The sequence below is a fragment of the Amblyomma maculatum genome, chromosome 1 (assembly GCF_055883805.1).
Source record: "Amblyomma maculatum isolate TAMU_Amacu chromosome 1, ASM5588380v1, whole genome shotgun sequence".
NCBI classification, from domain to species: domain Eukaryota; kingdom Metazoa; phylum Arthropoda; class Arachnida; order Ixodida; family Ixodidae; genus Amblyomma; species Amblyomma maculatum.
In genome coordinates this window covers 275,068,333-275,087,558 of record NC_139344.1, presented here as the reverse complement: position 1 = coordinate 275,087,558, position 19,226 = coordinate 275,068,333, and the positions used below count along the sequence as shown (strand labels likewise).

The 19,226-nt window shown below is 46.7% G+C and overlaps 1 protein-coding gene across 1 annotated transcript; it reads right to left on the bottom strand.

Moving 5' to 3' along the window:
* Positions 1-14,040: 14,040 nt before the first annotated feature.
* Positions 14,041-18,762, bottom strand: LOC146206593 (uncharacterized). Its single transcript, XM_084591339.1, has 3 exons — positions 18,433-18,762; positions 16,645-17,335; positions 14,041-16,262 (listed from the first exon to the last, which is right to left on the bottom strand). The coding sequence occupies exons 1-3, from the start codon at positions 18,636-18,638 to the stop codon at positions 15,567-15,569; spliced, it is 1,593 nt and encodes a 530-aa protein (XP_084447465.1). The 5' UTR covers positions 18,639-18,762; the 3' UTR covers positions 14,041-15,566.
* Positions 18,763-19,226: the final 464 nt, after the last annotated feature.

Genomic DNA, 19,226 nt, shown 5'->3' with positions numbered 1-19,226 from the left:
ATATGCATTGCTGTTAACCTTAAAAATGGCTTGAGCATACCAGTGAAATAACTAATATGTTGTAATAGGGCGTTTATTGACGCTCAGATGGAGAGCTGTGAGGACAGGACCTTGCAACGGCGAGCCCCGCGCGTACTTCTTCGTCGCACAACGCACAGGTGCATGTCGATGGCGATGACTATCACAGTACATTTTCCCCCCGGGTAAAAAAAGGAGCCATCCTGGCGACTTATGGCGCGGAAAGCACAGCGGGGTCATAGAATGGCTTCAATCGGTTCACGTGAACTGTTTCACGACCACGGCGACGCAAGTCCGCAGAGGGCGTGACGGGCTCAACTACGTAGTTGACTGCAGATGTTTGCTGGAGGACCCTATATGGCCCGTGGTAGCGAGCAAGAAACTTCTTTGAAAGGCCAGGGGTTGTGGAGGGCACCCAGAGCCACACCAGTGTGTCCGGGAGATATGGCGAAGCTTCGCCGGTATCACGGAGGTATTTTTGTTGCCACTGATTTTCTGTTGTGAGAGAGCGGGCGAGCTGACGGCATTCTTCTGCGTACGTGACGGCATCGGATAGCGGGGAAGATTCGGAAACGTCAGGGCGGTAGGGAAAAAGTGTGTCCATAGTACAGGGTGGCTCGCGCCCGTAAAGGAGAAAGAATGGAGAGAATCCAGTAGTGGCCTGTGTCGCGGTGTTATATGCGTAAGTAACAAACGGTAGAACTTGGTCCCAATTGGAATGGTCGGTGTTCACGTACATAGCCAGCATGTCACCGAGAGTGCGGTTAAAACGTTCTGTCAGTCCATTCGTCTGAGGGTGGTACGAGGTAGCGGTGCGGTGTATGATGCGGCATTCTTTCAGGAGAGCCTCAAGAGCGTCTGATAAGAAAACGCGTCCGCGGTCACTGAGCAGTTCGCGAGGGGCACCATGGCGAAGAACCAGGTTTTTCAGAATAAAGGCAGCCACGTCGCGTGCGGAAGCAGAGGGCAATGATGATGTCTCAGTGTAGCGGGTTAGATGATCCACTGCCACGATAATCCAGCGGTTGCCAGCTGAAGTTGTAGGAAGGGGACCGTATAGATCTATGCCGACACGATCAAACGGACGGGCAGGACAGGGCAACGGCTGCAACGAAGCAGAGGACTTGAGAGGTGTTCTTCGGCGTTGGCAAGACTGGCAGGAGCGGACAAAATGGCGGACAAAGCGGTACATTCCACGCCAGAAGAAGCGTAGACGCAAGCGCGTGTAGGTTTTCAACACTCCGCCGTGGGCGCACTGGGGATCAGTATGGAAAGCAGCACAAATTTCGGCGCGGAGATGACGGGGGATGACTAAAAGCCACTTCCTTCCGTCGTGAAGATAATTGCGGCGATAGAGCAGCCCGTCACGAATTGAAAAATGGTGAGCTTGGCGGGCAAGCGCCCGAGACAGACGGCCTGGAGAGTGACTTGAAAGAAAGTCCAGAAGTGTAGATATCCACGGGTCGCGCCGCTGTTCCGTGGCCATGTCAATAGTGGCAAGCGAAGACAAATCGTAGGCGCAGATCTCATCAGGCAACGAAGAGGGAGGCAGCGGTGAGCGCGAAAGAGCGTCCGCGTCAGTATGCTTGAGGCCTGAGCGATATATGACACGAATGTCATACTCTTGGAGGCGAAGAGCCCAGCGAGCAAGGTGGCCGGACGGGTCCTTGAGGGACGCCAGCCAGCACAGAGCGTGATGATCAGTGACCACATAAAATGGTCGGCCATAGACATACGGACGGAATTTGCCGATGGCCTAAATAATGGCCAAGCATTCTCTTTCCGTAACAGAATAATTGGACTCTGCCTTGGTCAAGGTGCGGCTTGCGTACGCCACCACATAGTCTCGGATACCAGGTTTGCGTTGGGTGAGAACGGCGCCTATCCCAATACCGCTAGCGTCAGTGTGAATCTCAGTTGGCGCATTCGGGTCGAAGTGGCGGAGGATGGGAGGCGAAACCAAAAGACGGCGTAAAGTGTTGAAGGCGTCATCACAAGCAGGTGTCCATGCGGAGAGGTCGGAGCTACCGGAGAGGAGCTGGATGAGAGGAGCAATAATAGAGGCGAAATTTAAGATGAAGCGGCGAAAGTAGGAGCATAGGCCAATGAAACTTCGTAGCTGCTTCAGTGATTTTGGGCGTGGGAATTCGGCAACTGCACGAAGTTTGGTGGGATCGGGAAGAATGCCATCCTTAGAAACGACATGACCTAGAATTGTTAGTCGGCGAGCAGCAAAGCGGCACTTCTTCAGATTCAGTTGGAGGCCGGCGGTAGCGAGACAAGTGAGAACGTCCTTCAGTCGGAGCAGGTGGGATTGAAAATCGGTAGAAAAGACTACGATATCATCGAGATAGCAAAGACAGGTTCGCCACTTGAATCCACGAAGCACAGTGTCCATGAGGCGTTCAAATGTGGCCGGGGCGTTGCAAAGCCCAAAGGGCATGACGTTGAATTCATATAATCCATCTGGTGTGATGAAGGCAGTTTTAGAGCGGTCAGCGTCAGCCATTGGCACCTGCCAGTAGCAAGATCGTAAATCCAACGAGGAGAAAAACTCGGCGCCCTGCAAGCAGTCTAGTGCGTCATCGATGCGTGGCAGAGGATAGACGTCCTTGCGCGTGATCTTGTTGAGCCGGCGGTAGTCGACACAAAACCGGAAGGAGCCATCTTTCTTAGGTACCAACACAACTGGAGACGCCCAGGGACTGTGGGATGGCCGAATGACACCCCGACGGAGCATGTCGTCCACATGATCAGCAATTACTTGGCGCTCCGAAGCCGACACGCGATAGGGGCGCTGGCGCAAAGGTGCAGTTTTACCGGTGTCGATGGTGTGCTCTACGACAGACGTGCGGCCCAAGTCAGTTTGAGGAAAGTCGAATGAAGAAGCGAAGTTCTGCAAGAGGGCGACAAGTTGATCACGTTGCGCAAGTGGAAGATCAGCATCAATAGCATGTTGGAAAACGTCGGAGGGCGTCGAAGCGGTCGCAACATTGCAAGAGCACAGACTAACGTCGAAGGAGGGGGTTGAGTCAGCAAGAGTGGTGATATGACTGGGATCAAGCTCTTCAAGACGTCCAATGCATTCGCCACGGAGCAGGACTGCTGGGCAAGAAAATGGGTTCGAGGCGTAAAGTGCACTCTTGCCGTCTTGAATTTCGAGAACAGCGAACGGAAAAAGGAGGCAGGGATGACGGGAGGTGGCTTCGGAAGGTGTAAAAATCGCAGTCAAAGGAGTTACCCACTCACAAGACAGTGGTACGAGGGCAGCAGAGAACGGAGGAATGTCGGTGTCATGGGCGACGAGAAGTTTTGCAGTGCGGGGAGGGGTATCACAGAAGGGGGCATCACAGAGGGGGGCGAAGGCAATTTGTGCACGAGCACAGTCAATAACGGCTTGATGAGTCGATAGAAAATCGTATCCGAGGATGATATCATGCGAGCAGTTCGGCAGAACAATAAACTCGATGGGGTACAAGACGTCTTGAATGAGCACACGGGCTGTGCAAGATGCGGAGGGGTGAATGTGCTGTGATGAGGCGGTGCGGAGCGAAAAGTCGGAAATCGGAGTGGTCACTTTGCGAATTCGACGGCAGAGCGCTTCACTGATGACGGAGACGGCTGCACCGGTATCGACGAGAGCAAGAACTGTGGCGCCTTCTACAGAAACTTTGATAACATTAGCGGGACGGCATGGAGGACTTGAAGAATTCGAAACAAGCGCAGTTCTTGCCCCCGGAACTGCGACTGTTAGTTTCCCTCAACGGTGCTGGTAGAACGTCGCAGCATTGGAGAAAGCGATCGGCGCCGAGGAGAATGTGATCGACGAGTGGTATAGGTTTGGCGATCTTGTGGGACAAATTGAGAACCGGGCGGAATCATTTGCGAGCGTGAGTCGGTATCGTACGGGTAAAATCGAATGTCAGGCTGTGAAGGTTGGAGGCGCTGGCGACAAAGGCGCGCAACATGGCCCGGCCGACCGCAGGCATAGCAAATCGGAAGGTTGTCCGTAGTACGCCAAGGTTTCATAGGATGTGGGCGGAACCTTGAGGGTGGGGCTTGAAACGAAGGCTCAGCATGCGGCGGTGAACGGTAGGCAGGGACCTGCACATAGGAGCCAGACGTGGGCGAAGGTGGTGGCCTAGCCGTTACTTGGGCATACGTGAGAGGTGCCGTCACAGGCGGCACCACGGGGTTGGACGGCAAGGCATCAGCGACGTGTTCTTGCACGACACGCCGTATAGCAGGGGCCAAAGATGGAGCCAGTTCAGGAACGAGGCGGCCCGAGTCTTGAAAATGGGGAAGGAGTGAGATTTGACGTGCGACCTCTTCACGAATAAAATCTTTGATCTTTTGATTCAGCGGGCTCCCTTCAGAAGTTGGCGAACCACCCAGGGCTAATGCGGATACGCCTTCGTCGCACACACTGGAGCGGCGCCTAGAAGCGCGCCGCTTGCGGAGCTCGTCGTAGCTCTGGCAAAGCTTCACGAGTTCACTAACGCTGGTGGGATCTTTCGCTACCAGCATCTGGAAGGCGTCCTCAGAAATGCCCTCGAGGATGTAGCGGATTTTGTTTGCTTCCGGCATGGCCGGGTCGACTCGTTTGCAGAGATCAACGACGTCTTCTATGTAGCTGGTAAAGGTCTCATCAGCGCGCTGAACACGATCGTGTAAACGTTGTTCGGCACGAAGCTTACGCACTGCCGGGCGGCCGAACACTTCCGCGAAATTCTTTTTAAATGTCGACCAAGATGACAGGTCAGCCTCATGGTTGCGAAACCAGAGGTTCGCCACGTCCGTCAGATAGAATATGACGTTACTGAGCTTGTATGAGTCATCCCACTTGTTGTAGGTGCTTACTCTTTCATAGGATGACAGCCAGTCGTCGACATCTTGATCGGCCGTGCCGCTGAACAGGCAAGGGTCACGCTGGCGCACGACGCCAGCACACATGATCGTGGGTGGAACGGCCGGCAGCGTCGAAGTGTCTTGCATGGCGGTCGTAGAGGGTAGTGTACGGCTTCGCAGTTCCAGTTTAGGTGGGATCGTTTCCGGCACCTCCACCAATTGTAATAGGGCGTTTATTGACGCTCAGATGGAGAGCTGTGAGGACAGGACCTTGCAACGGCGAGCCCCGCGCGTACTTCTTCGTCGCACAACGCACAGGTGCATGTCGATGGCGATGACTATCACAGTACAATGTGTATTTCAATGAATTTTCAGCCATTTTGCTGTTATCTGGATGCTGTGCATACTGCTGCACTGGTCATTTCGGAGTGTGGACTCTGTTGCCTTTTCGAGGTAATCGTGTTCACTTCAGTGGTGCCCAAATGCTCATGGCCGCCATACAAAAGTTACCGTTACCGTCTTCACACTTTTTTCGTTCCCTAGCGGTGCAATGCAGCTTTAAATAAAACAAATTAATGTAGCTGTGTCACAAGCTGCCTCACATATTATACATATATTATGGTGAGGCTACCCCAAAAAAAAATTTAAAATAATATGCCTCTGCCCGTGTATATTGCGGAAGTTGCGGGAGCTCCTACCTCAGATATAGAGCGAAACTCACGGGACCCCGCCGCTCCTCTCAAGATTCAGCACGTCGGCAGAGACAGCGACCGCCTGTCCTTGACGCGCGTGCTGCGCACAAGCCATGTGTACAAAATAACCGACCGCAGAACGCCCGCGCCAGTGCTCTTGGCAAGATTCAGACTTCCGGCCACTCTCGCGGCGCTCCGGAAAAGCGTATTGTGTTTCCTCGGGCCTGCGATCGACCATCATCTCGTCACTTGTACGGCCGCCGCTATCAAGCAACCCAGCCTTCAACGCCTCAACAAACAAGAAAGCCGTGAGAATTGCATTTCGCCACAGACTGTTGTTCAATCGAACATTACTTCCGCTTTTGTTAACCTCTACCTGACTTAGTAATAATTTTCGCTGTGTTTCTATGTGACTTTTGCCCATACTTATCATATCTAGAATACTTGCTTTGTTATCTTTATAGTCTTCTTTTTATCGTAGCGTATTGTTCATTGTCGCGTTTTCTCTTGTCGTTTAACTAGTATTTTATCAATATCTTGTAGTGACATTTTATTTTTTTTATTGTACTCTATTATTTTGCAGTATAACTCGGGCTACTATTTATAAACAGTCAATTGTTTGTAAAAGAAAGCGACCTTTATTTGAACTTATTCCTAAATCACACACTGACACACATACTTCACGGGTTGACCGGCCCAACTATTAAATGTGTTCTCAAACCTCATAGAGGGACGACGGGTAACCGTAAAGGGGATACCGCGCCTCTTTTGACCGTAAAGGCGGGGGTTTGTGACAAGCTGATATAAACAGATGGCTCCTCTACAGAATATTAGGTGTTGCATAAAGTACACAATGAAAACAAATACACATACAGATAACATATATAAAAGAATAAACAGAAACGTGCAAAAAAACAGCTGTCAATAATACTAGAAGCTTCACTTGCGAAATGAAAGGCCTGCTTTGAACACCAAACAGGAGGACAGATGATCAGTTTAAAGAAAAATATGTACAACTGAACCATGCATCCATCAAGTGAGGGTATGCAATTTAAGGTAAATAATAGGTAGCTATGCACTCTATATTCAATGGGCGTTTTTTGTATCACCTGCCTGCAAGGCATGGGGGGAACTTGAATTCATATGCCAATGTTTGTAGCAAAGTTTCTTTCCACCGGATTGGCACTTCATAGGAATCCATGCAATGTTAATGATTACACACACACACTCTTTGTACCAAGTGTTCATAAGGATGAGAGATAGTGTTTTTTGCAGGTTCCTTCAGTTTTTCGTTGTAGTGCATATAAAAGGAGGGCTACATCACTGGTTGCCAGGGCATTATGACATTTAGTGATTTGCTGTATTTGACTTTTTAGCAGACTTGGCCATTAATAGGCCTGTTCCATCGTAATTATTCCCTTGTTAACAAAGGCCTGTTTATAACATCATAAATATCTTCACTCACAAAATCGTGAACCCCTTCTTGCTACACTTAACAGCAGCATTTAATGTTCATGCAGCTCAAGGCACTGAAAGGTAATGCGATTCTGTGACAGGATTTAACTCAATTATCGTGCTGTACAGCGTTCACACCGATATCACACTGGTCAAACATTCACAGTTTGCTCTCGCTGTCTCTTGACTTAGTGTGATCAGGGGCCCTGCCCTGATGAGTGTCCAAGTACTCCTCCATAGTTGTATCATTGCGACTGGCAACTGGGTGAATGTTTACCCTGCTTGACCTATTCAGATTGAGATCCATTTTTTTTAATTGTATGCCTAAAATTTCCAAAACATTTCAGTAGTATTATAACAGACCTTCCCATCTTTCTCAACTGTTGATTTGGTGGTATTTTGATCTGTTGGGACAAGTATCACACTTCTTGTTTTTTGGCTCAGCTCTAAACCCTTAATATATAATACCTCATCGTGGATATGCACAATTTCCAGAGAGACCAGAAAAATAACAACAGTGTCATCACCATATCATTCTAGTACCAGCCCCTATACACAATGATTAATCAGAATGAGGAGCACCACAGAGAACACGCAAGTCAAAACACCGATAACGAGTTATCATCACAAGAAATATGCTTTATGAAGAATGAAGCCGCTGAGTGGCAGCGACACTTCTGTAGTCACGTCAGAGAACAGATGGCCATGCAGCTAAGATCATCTAATGCATTTGAAACAGTTTCCAGTAAGATCACATCGCATAAATGGCTGTTCTCAAGCATTGTACATAAACAAGCAACAATATTATTGGTGCTGGCTACATTGCAGGGACAATACCATGCGTGCATGGTGACTGTAAGGGAAGGAAAGAATGCAACTAGCTGCACATATCCAAGGTAATTTCAGCATTAGGTGAGATAATCATGCATAGTGGGTTTTCAGATGTAATATATACTTGCAGGCAATTTCATTAATAAAAAAAATCAAGTAAAACTTCACAACAGAAAAATGCATCAATGGGAGCATGAAATCTGTGGTAAATGACATGTAGTACATGCTATGGCCATTATGATAGGCATTTGTTTTGTTGTCGGGTATCCACAAGACATGAAAAGGGAAACTTATATTACATGACAATATATGTAGCCAAATTTCTTGCCACTGAATTGGCTGCTCACACGATTTTGTGTGATGTCCGAAGTGCTTGCATATGCAAACTGCCTGTCTTCAGTGTCCAAAAGCTTGTGAGATGCTATTTTCTGCGGGTCCCTTTGGATTTCCATTCTAGCGAATGTGAAAGAACGGTGGTGGAACCAGGCATTGTGGAATTTAGTGGAATACAGTAGCCGATTTCTTAGCAAACTCAGTCCGAGTGCACCTGCACCAACTAAATTACTTAACCTTCTGCTCACTGATGCCTGTGTGAAATATCAATATAAGCATTCGTCATTCTTATGAAGTGTCAGTTCATGCACCCCCAAGGCATGCCAGATTAAACACTGCTCTTAAGCCATGAAATTGCACTCAGATGTTTTTTTATGGTGTCCAAAATTCACACTATCAGCTGTGAGCCATATGTGACAGCAAGCTGAGTATATGGACCACTATGCACTTTCAAGCCAGTAGTTTTCTGTCGAGAGTACTGATTTGGAGATTCTCCAAAAGACATGGTCTGACGACCGCATCACGAAGCCAACGAAAAGAAGCCCATTGATCGTCTGACAAATGTTTTTCTTTTCTTTTCTTTACGGAAATAAAGTTTTCACCACCACCACCTTACTCTATTACACCTCATTATGTGAGTTTTGGTTTTTCTCTCCTTTTTGGTGCGAATATCATGAGGCCTAGGTGCTTAGCATAAAGTGCAGAAAAATCTCCATCCTTGTACTGCTCTAATTGGGAAACTGTATGGTGGACAGATAATATGAAATTACATTTCAGATTGTTTCAACATTTTTTTTTATTCTGTATCATAAAGCTTCCCAGTCTGTTTCACTAATTACCTTCTTACTCTTACAGACAGACGTTTCATATCAACCTTCTTAATCTTACAGACTAGACGTTCCTGGCTTCCCAATCCATTTCTAGTGATCATTCCATTTAAAGAACAAGAATGTAAAGGTTATTTTTTATTCATTCAGCACTAAATCTTGGCAACAATTGGGAAACTGATTGTTAACAGATAAATCTGAAATTTAATTTCAGATTGTGTCAATATATTTTTTTCTTTCTGTATCATAAACTGCCCAATCTGTTTCACTAGCTTTATTAATATTACAGACCTTTCTGGCTTCCTCACGCCGTTCTACAGTGATCCTTCATTTAACCGAAAAATGATGCAATGCGGTTGTTTGTTTGTTGTTGTTTTTTTCTCTCACTACTAGATCTAGGCCATAATCCCCCATGGATATGCGCAACCCACGGCTATGCAGAGGCCAAGAACATTAAAAACAATCCCGTCGGCGCCCTGTTGTATAAGAGCTCTCATAACACGATTAATTAATTCCAATAAAGCGCATCAGACAACCTACCATCGCAAGCCTGGTGGCGACGCTTCTCCGTGTAGGTAGAATTGTTTCGCGCACGCGAACAGAAAGGTCGCATTGCACCCACGACAGATCTGAAGCACAACACACACACGAAACACAGTCATCGATACGTAACAAGCTCAATCCCAACGCTCGGATCTCTGTAAACATTAAGAACGATGCACAGCTCAAAATTCATGTAAGCGTTCGGAAAGCAAGGAGTGCACATTGAACTTTCACTCGTAATATATACATGCGGGCGGTTTCACCAGCTCGACGAAAAAGCAATCGTTCCGAACGTGATTACTTTCACTACAGTGGCATTTGTCACTGCTATGACGTACAAGGAATTCATTGTGAGGAGATTCTTGCTGCTGTCCGTGAAGAACCGCTGGAATCGGGAACATTTTGCGATACGGCTCCAAAATATCCAAAAAACACGTCGAGGCACCGCCGCATCTTGCGTAGGCTTGAAGGCCATTTTTCAATTTGGAAACTATCCTTGACGCCTTGACAAACAAATAACTCAGTCGAATTAGTAAAAATGGAAGAAAAAAAAAAAATGTCGAACAGTCCACGCCTGTGCGTGTCAGAACAATCCACACAACAGCTCATTGATCGAGGAGTATATGTGCTCCACGAGTACGCCTCGTGAAGCACGCCTCGCTGTCCTGCGTCCTTCTATTTATACTGCGAATTCATGTTAGCATATCAGTATAGTGAGCTGAGCTTCACATTCCGCAATTACACTTCAATCGCAAAAATTTTCTTATTTCTAGTAAGACAATTATAGATCTGTTATATCCCCGCGTGTTCTTTTTAATTAAATTTTCAATTTTATTGCACAGTTTATTCAAAAAGCTCGCTCGAATTGCAAGAAATAATACTTTGTTTATGATCTGCCCTCTCGAGGAGGTTATTGCAACTAGCATTATACGCGCGTAAATTTAAAATTACTTATTGCATGATGTTAAAAAGAAGACCACTGGATGATTCTCCAGTCTGTGCTTCGTTGTTTTTCGCACTGCTTTTCATGGGATGGGAAAATGATACTCCGGTTCAATAGGCGAGTGTCTTATCACTTGACCACTAGGAGGATCCACCGCGGCGGTGCCGAGTGCAGCTCAAAGGAGAGCATGAGGGAGCTTTGAATTGTATTTTCGATGCTTTGCGGCGCGCGTGTCGCTGTAGAATTTTGCACAGACTATCTCCGGTACCTGATCGAAACACTGGGCTCCTTTTCTTAAAAGGGCCTTCCCTGGACAGTGGCCCTTTAAGAGGAGAGGCGGGCTGAAGCAGAAATGAGACGCCGTCGAGCGCGGTATGCTTAAAATATAAATTAGTTTTCAGGAAAGGAAAGGCGCAGTACTGGTCATATTTTCTCAGTGGACACCTGAACCGCGCTATAAGAGAAGAGGCGGGAGTGAAAGAAGAGGTGCCGCAGTGGAGGGCTGCATAATAATTTCGACCGCCTAGGGAATCTTAACGTGCACTGCATCTCACAGCCAAATGACGCCTTTGCGTTTCGCTTCTGAAACACGGCCGCCGTGGTGGGGTTAAGCAATATCGCGCATAGAGAGGGCACAAAGTGGCCTTCAAACTGTATTCTACTGCAGAGTAATGGTCAAATTAGGTCAGAAACATATTTTGGTCAAATTGGGAACAAGTATAATCTTGTGGGACTAGATGACCAGATTTTGCGGCTGACCCCCTCAATTCGGAGGTCCTGAATTCCCCATGCTCAAATTAGAGTGAACACCAATTCTGGTCAAATTCGGAAGAGGTAAAATTTTGGGGATGCAGCGGTCCAAGAATAACGGCCTGAGGGGCGAGTTGGTGCATGATGAGATGAACGGCGGCGCAACAATTAGGACACTAACAATTGAAAGGGACGCCACATGCATGCACGCATGTGTTGTGCCTTGTTAGTTTCCTTGTTGCGCCGCCGTTCATTTCATCTTCGCAGAGGTCCAAATTTAGGGGGTGCGGATCGACATGTACATTCCGCGGAAAACTCGGCTCGACGTCACTTCAAGGGGAGGGAGCTAAAAGCACCTCATGCTTAAGCATCATCAAAGCTGCAGCAAACCAATATAAATACGTCCAGCTAGGGTCCCATAGCTAACGTCACTGCACTAACAAACAACGTTCGCAGAGAAAGAGTGCCCGCGTAGGCCTCCGAAGCGATCCACGGCCACCTCAATCAGTGGAGTGCACTGGACAGTTATTTTATGGTAAAGCTGCTGCCATTTATTAAATTATACCTGCCTTCAAAAATGCAGTATATAGACTACTGAAAATGTCTAACAGATTTCAACGCCTTCCAAAAAGAGCAAAAAAAAAAAATAAAAATAAAATAAAAATAAAAAGAAATAGGGGGGGGGGGGGGCAAGCTGGTGGCAGTTTCTCTTTTCGAGTTTGTCTTTTCTGAGTAGCAGGGAGCAACAGTGCGAGGTTGAAGAAGTGAATTGTGGCAGTGCAGAAATGACACCAACTGTTAATATGCATTGCTGTTAAGGGGGGACACGGCTCTTTGGCACCGAAAATCGGCCTGAAAATCGGATTTTCAATTTTTTCATTTTCGTATTCCTCGCACCATTCCGCATCTGCACGCAAATTTTCATCCTTATACCCCGCGTATTTATGAAGTTATAGCGATTAAAAAATGCAGTACCACACCCACTGCCCTTTAAATTGTGGACAAACGACACCCAATTTCGATCGCCCGGCGCATGAGAACTACGCGCTCCACCGCGGCGATTTTGGTCTCGTTCGAAAGCGCGCGCTTTCGGCTTATTTTTTCTTTCGGAAAGCAACCCTGTGCGCTCCGCCTTCCCCATAAAAACAAACAAAAAGATAGCATGCAGCGCGCGCTACTATTGGCCGGTTAAGGCACGTGATCAAATTGGCGTCGTTTGGTTGGTTCCGGCAAGCTAGCCCTGAAATGCGGACTCCCAGTGACGCCATTTTGTCTTTCTGCCGACCACGCTAGTGTAACGCGAAAGTCATGCCAGGCGCGAAGAAGTACCGCTCTTTGCACAAGTTCGGGCGAAAGCAACCAAAGAAACGAGTTAAGAATGCGACTTCGTTGCATACTGTGCAAGAAGCAAGTGCCAGTGCTGCGGGATTGTGTGACGATCACGTTGCGGGCGGCGACGCTTCTCCGATTCCGCTGGACAACGGCGCCGTTCTTCGTGCCGACTGCAGTCGTGTACGTATTGATACCGCGCCTGTCACTAACAGTGACATAACTCAAGTGAGTGCCCGTGAGCAGGCTACGCTTGATAGACTGGTATCGACGCCGGCGACGGCACGAAAGACCGCGCTGTTCGCCGATGCAAGTGGTGCGTCCGCAGAGTCAGATGCGGACGGAACAGCCTCCTATGCGGTAATTGACCTCAGCATTGTGAATATCCTTCTGGATGCCGTGCGGTGCAAAACGTGTCGTGGATGCGTGCGTTTAATTACCAGCGACCGGAGCTATGGCCTCGCAGTAAAACTGATCGTGCTGTGCGACAACTGCGGTGAGATTGCGGCCGAGTGGAACTCGCGGAGGGTTGACGGCGAGAAAAGGTGCAATACTTTTGAGCTGAATATTCTGGCTAGTCGAGCAATGCTGTCGACCGGTAACGGCCAGACAGCAATGAACGATATCTTTTCGGCGATGGGGTTGTCGCGGCGCGGGATGCACAACAAGACGTTTCAACGGCATCTGAAGAACACACTGCAACCCGCTGCTACCCGAGCCGCCACGACCGCTATGGCACAAGCCGCGCAGGCAGTGGCGAAGGTCTACGATGACTTGTGTTTTGGGCATAGGGGGAACATTGCCGTGTGCTACGACGGCACATGGATGACGCGCGGACACTCATCACATATAGGCGTCGGTGCCGTGGTGGAACTCTTCACTGGTTACGTGCTTGATTATGTGGTGTTGTCAAACTTTTGTCTGGGCTGCGAAATTGGTCCCAAGCCAAACACTGACGGCTACGAACTTTGGAAATCACGCCACCAGTGCCAAAAAAACACCAACTCCAAGGCTGGTCAAATGGAAGTAGAGGCTGGCAAAATTCTGTTTGAAAGATCTCTGCAGCGCCACAACATGCGCTACACAACCATGCTATGCGATGGGGACAGTCGCACGTTCAGTGCTCTTAAAGATGCTGCAATCTATGGCTACATTGAAATAGTCAAAGAGGACTGCATAAATCACGTGCACAAGCGTATGCGAGCAGCTTTGCGCAACCTCTTGCAGAGACACAAGGGTGCAGGGAAGCAAAGTCTTGGTGGCAGAGGAAGGCTGACAGCTGATCTAGTTGACAAGCTGGCAATATATTATGGCCGAGCGCTTCGATCAAATGTAGGTGATGTGGATGCCATGCAGCGAGCTGTGATGGCGACATATTACCACATCACATCTACTGATGACTGCCCCAAACACAGTTTGTGTCCTACCGGTGAGAAGTCATGGTGCCGCCACAACGCTGCAAAGGCTCTCAAATTTCCAGTCACCCCTAATACAACCTCGAGGAAGCATAACTACTTCTGATGAAGCAAATGTCTGAATAAGTACAAACGTTCGTGACTAAAGATTTAAATCCCATTAGAGCAAAATAGCCACGACTGAAGCCTCGGAGTTAGCAAATCTAACTGCCCTTAGCAAGTGCTCATAAAGTAAGATATATAGGTTTGGTTGTTGGGGTTTAATGTCCCAAAGCCACTCAGGCTATGAGAGACACCATAGTGTAGGGCTCAGGAAATTTCAGTCACCTTAGGTTCTTTGACGTGCACAACATCTCACAGAACATGGGCCTCTATCATTTAGCCTTCATCGAAATAGGTTAAATCCCTGCCGCAGATTCGCATCTTTCAGGTCAGCAGCCAAGTGCCATAACCAGAGCCACTATGGCGGCAAATAGGACATATAGCTTTAGCAATCCATTTTATTATTAAAAAATCAAGGATTTGTTTCAATATTACAAACCATCTTTGCAGTGTCAAGTATAGCATATATATTAAAACTTGATTCAGTCTGAGTGTAGTGCGTATAGAACAGCTCATTTATTGCCATTTTATCACTGGATTGGCTTTGCTTAGCATGATAAAAGACAAAGGTAGCGTGACTGACATTTTGTTTTCATGTACAGATGTATACACATAAAAGGAATGTAGCTGTGAACACATTTGAAACAAGTCACCAATTTGTATTGGGCTGCGAGCACTTTTGACGCACATTTAGGTGCCACATATGACTGCATATTACCTACTTTAGGTTCAATAAAGGCATGGAACATGCTGTACTGATGCACTCGAATAAGACAGTGCAAATGAAATGGGTAGCATCGCTGCAACTCATTTTAAGTGTGATGATATATAGCCAGAAAGCCTCTTTTTAATTTTATTGATTGAATTTTCTTTTCATGTGCAGTACAAATGCGAGCCAGGCTACTTATGCTATTGATAAGTTAAGCCGAATTTTACTCATTTATTGCAAGCTACTTCCGTTATATAGTTTGTGGTGCAATATTGACAGTAAAGTAACATTTTTAATCACTCTGTCAATTTCTTTCTTTCCCTTGAAGCTTACTGGGACAGTAATTTGGTTACATGAATGCATCTCATTCGTGCATAATAAAAGAGGAAAGAATGCTAGCAGCAGTACATTATATAATATGCACGATATGAAGTGTCTGTCGAGTATTCATGATGAAAAAGCTGAAATGAAGCCGCAATAGACTTCCATATTAATGTCAACATTCATGTTCCTTGATGCATTGTACCATTATTAGTTTTATATTGACAATAAAAATATTTTTCTCCTTCAGCCTGAGGCTGCTGTCTCCACCAAATGCTCAACAGTAGTGATAACATCTTATATATTCAGCAGCAGTGTCAACAGAACTCTGCTCAGTAGTTAAATTGGCTCTTATTTACATACCACATATATATTTGATACAGAGCCCACATGCATCACTGATTTCAAGCACATTTCTGTTTTAGGCTTTTGCTTGGCATGAACAAAACACTAGTGACATTGATGCCGTGTCCTGATATACGGTAACATGTGCGAAAAAAAGAAGGCGTCAAGTTTTGAACGCATTTGAAGCCATTCTTCCTTGTCAAACCATATGCGTTCCACTGCAATCCAGTTCTCTGAGCACACAACGAAGTCTGCCCACAAGCAACCAGCAACAGCCATTTGACCCAGCACCTGTGTGTAGTAATCATGCTCTCTCTTGAGGCTCGGTTGGCCATTTTCCCCAAAAGTGAGGCAAGATGACTTTATCATGGCTTCTTCTGGTTGACTGTCCTTTAGTGAATATGGGCACTTAATTTCCAATAGCCCGAATGTATCCTCTTCTGGGTCGAAAACAAACCTGTCGGGGCTTGCACCAAGCCATGGAAACTCTGGATTTACTGCTAAGCCACTGTGTAAAAGTGACACAGAATGTCCATAGCTCTGCATTACGGCACTGTACCGGTCAGCAGCCAGACTTTCATTTCGGAGTCCGTATTGAACAGCGCGCACACGAGAGAGGTCCTTACTTTCAACTATGTTCGCGATTCCTTTATCGGTCCACTCTTCTCTCCTTTTGATGACTCTCCCAAAACGTGAGGCAGTTAATCGGGCCACACGAGCTTCTCGCCACCTCGCACTGTGTGTCTGCTGCCTTGAATTTTTTTCCAAGTCTCTCGCTTCTTCTGGTGACAGCTGTAGTTCCTGTGATTAAATGAGAAATGTCTATTGCCTCCGTCTACATTTTAAAGACTAGCATTGTATATCACATTAATTCGTTACGGTGTGCTGACGGCTAAACAAAAAGCAAGCACATCACATTAGATTTGTTTCAAATGATCTATTGTGTATCCCATATTTAGATTTGATTATCGTAGTTCACAAACATACTGTGGTCTTCATTAGATGAAATTTTATGACAATACCTTTACACTATTACAAACTTTGTAATAATGACACTACTGTTTGCAAAAAAAAAAAAAAAATACCCACATCGATTCGAGGCCACAGTGCAGAAAGCGCAGGCATTAAAGCATTCATGTCCCTTCTGCAACTTGGAATTTCGCTTAAAGTATGCAGTGCTTACCTTCAATATATTCAGCTCTTCAGAACATAAGGTGTCAGGAAATTTACAGTCTGCCACCTCATCAAAAAGATGAAGGTCAGGGACGACAGTGACCCTTCCAGACCCTAAAAAAATGTTGTCTGACAGCCATGTCCTAAAACCCGAAGGCAGCTTTGCCTGTTGGTAGGCAAGTGGTGAACCGGGTGGTGCTGGTCCCCTTTTTGTTTCCACGAAAGGCCTTTTAGCAGCCAGAAACACCATGGCAAAGTCATGGCTGCCAAGGTCATCAAGTGTTTTGCCCAGAGCATGTAGGGCATTCAGGTTTTGCTGCATGTCCCCCTTCTGTGCAGGTGCATTAGACAGCCGTAATGGGTAAGGCACTGGTACGCCATTCTCCCGTGGGCTCCTCCAATCAATGTTCTGAACATTCATTGCCCTGATTCCCTGTCGTCTAGGGCGCCTCCACTGCTGAGGCAGCTCTGTGCAAGTAAGCTCAGCTGGAGCCTCTTTAAAACCCTGCTTCTTGAGCAAGATTATCATCCGCAGCACGGCAAGAATGTGGCTGCATGAGCTACTCGCCCCTGCAGGGCACTCGCAGGTTGCATCAGTGATGGCACCAGTTGTGTGCCGAAAGGCAAGAAGCACATGGTATGGTTTCCCAGTCTTCTTTTGACTCCGAAAACATGTCGCTCGTGCATAGACAATGTCAAACCTGCAAGGAGAATAAAATGGCAATGATCATAACCATTGTCTAAGATGAGATCTGCACAATGACATAAAAGGAAAGTTGCCATCATAAGGATGAGAAAGAAAAAGGTGAAAATAAAAGAACACTACAATACACGAACAAACAAGGGTATGAAACAAAAATTTGGGCCCACTACGATGAAAACTGTTATATAAGGGTGATGCTTCCAAACTATATCCTATGATTTGTTGAAATCCGAGCCTTAAAAGAGGATAGGTATGAACTGGCTCGGGTATCCTAAGACTTAAGGATAATTTTGTATCCCTCTGGGTATGCAACTTTACAAAAAATATGTAAAGGCACTCGAGCAGTGTTGTGCAGAAAAACAAAATAAAATTCAAAAGGAGCTACATCGTTGTTGTACACTTGTATACTTTGCATTATGTCCCAGCTTTACAATATGTTTTGTTTTTCCTTTTTATATTCATATTCATGTGTAACTGCTAAATACTTCTGTATGCCCCTTATGTAACCTTGATCACTTTTTTTCTATATTTATAATCGTGCATGACTGTTGAATGCTTCTGTGTCCCCCCCCCTCCATATTATGTCCCTAATGGTCAATAAACGATGAATAAATGAATATTTTAATGAATAACAACTTCTGGGAATATAATCATTGCATGTGATGTTACACTATAGCCGAGTCATTCTTCGTTTTTTGCAGGGTCATAGCCTTTTAATCTCAATGTGAAGGCATCTTAACTGTTCCCGCCTCAGGTTTAGTTATCTTTACTTTTACCGAGTCTTTTGAGTTCCCGCTCCGAGGGGAAACATCGCTTATCATGATTCTGCGCCCAGAGGCAGCCTACTACACATGCAAATCGGAAAGCGCCATGTCCATGGGAAAACAACTACGAGATTTCACTTCACCCAAAAGCACTTCATATATAGATAGTAGCCGATATACGAATTGACGCATATGAGCAGTCAAACTATGTCGCTCCTGCGCCGCCAGTGTTTGCGCGCCTACCGCAGTGAGGGAAAGCCTTGAATACACTGCAGCAGAACAAAGTCCATCAGCGACGAACATATGTAAAAACACAGATAACTCCACATACCTCGAATCGCAGATGTTAGTGGCCAGCGACGATGGAACAGCGTAGGCCTCGACGGCGAAGGAATACGCTTTCTTTTGCTGCCGCATCGACGGAGTTGCCGACGAGCAGAAATGCGATAAATCGTCCTCAGTGAGGTGCGGCAAATCCTCCAGATTCTTTCGCCACCTCTCGTGGCCGCTTGAGGGAAAACGCTGCCCTTGTGCCATAATTAGCAAAAATAGTGCTAATTAGCAAGATAGCGCATAATTAGAAAATAGAATTAGCAAAGATAGCGCGGTTCCATCAGCCAGTTCACGCCCGACGATTCAAAGGCAGCCGCGGTATGGTGGCTAGCCGCGGGTTCGCGGGCGATATGTCTGAAGTACTCGCCCAACACAAGATGGCGGCGTGTGCATGTTGCCAGATGACTAAGTAATTTTGCATATCCCCTATTACAGTCTGCCAAGAGATGTGGCTGATGCTCTTTTGCCTGTTTATAGTCGTTTATCAGAGAAGAGCCTGCTGCAGAGGTGCATTCGGGGGAAGACCCAGAACTCGAACGAAAGCTTCCACTCGGTCATCTGGACCTTGATCCACAAAGAGCGGCACTCATCACTGTTTGCTGTGGAAGCAGCCACAGCAGAAGCTGTGCTGCGCTTCAATGCCGGCTGCAAGCATACAGCAGCAGCAATTCTGCAAGAATGCAGTACAAATGTGACAGCAACTGGGTCCAGGAGAGCTGAAGAAAAGGACTTGCACCGTAGCGTACGTTCTGCAAAGAAGCGGGCGGCTTCGCTTGGCGTTGCTAAAACAGA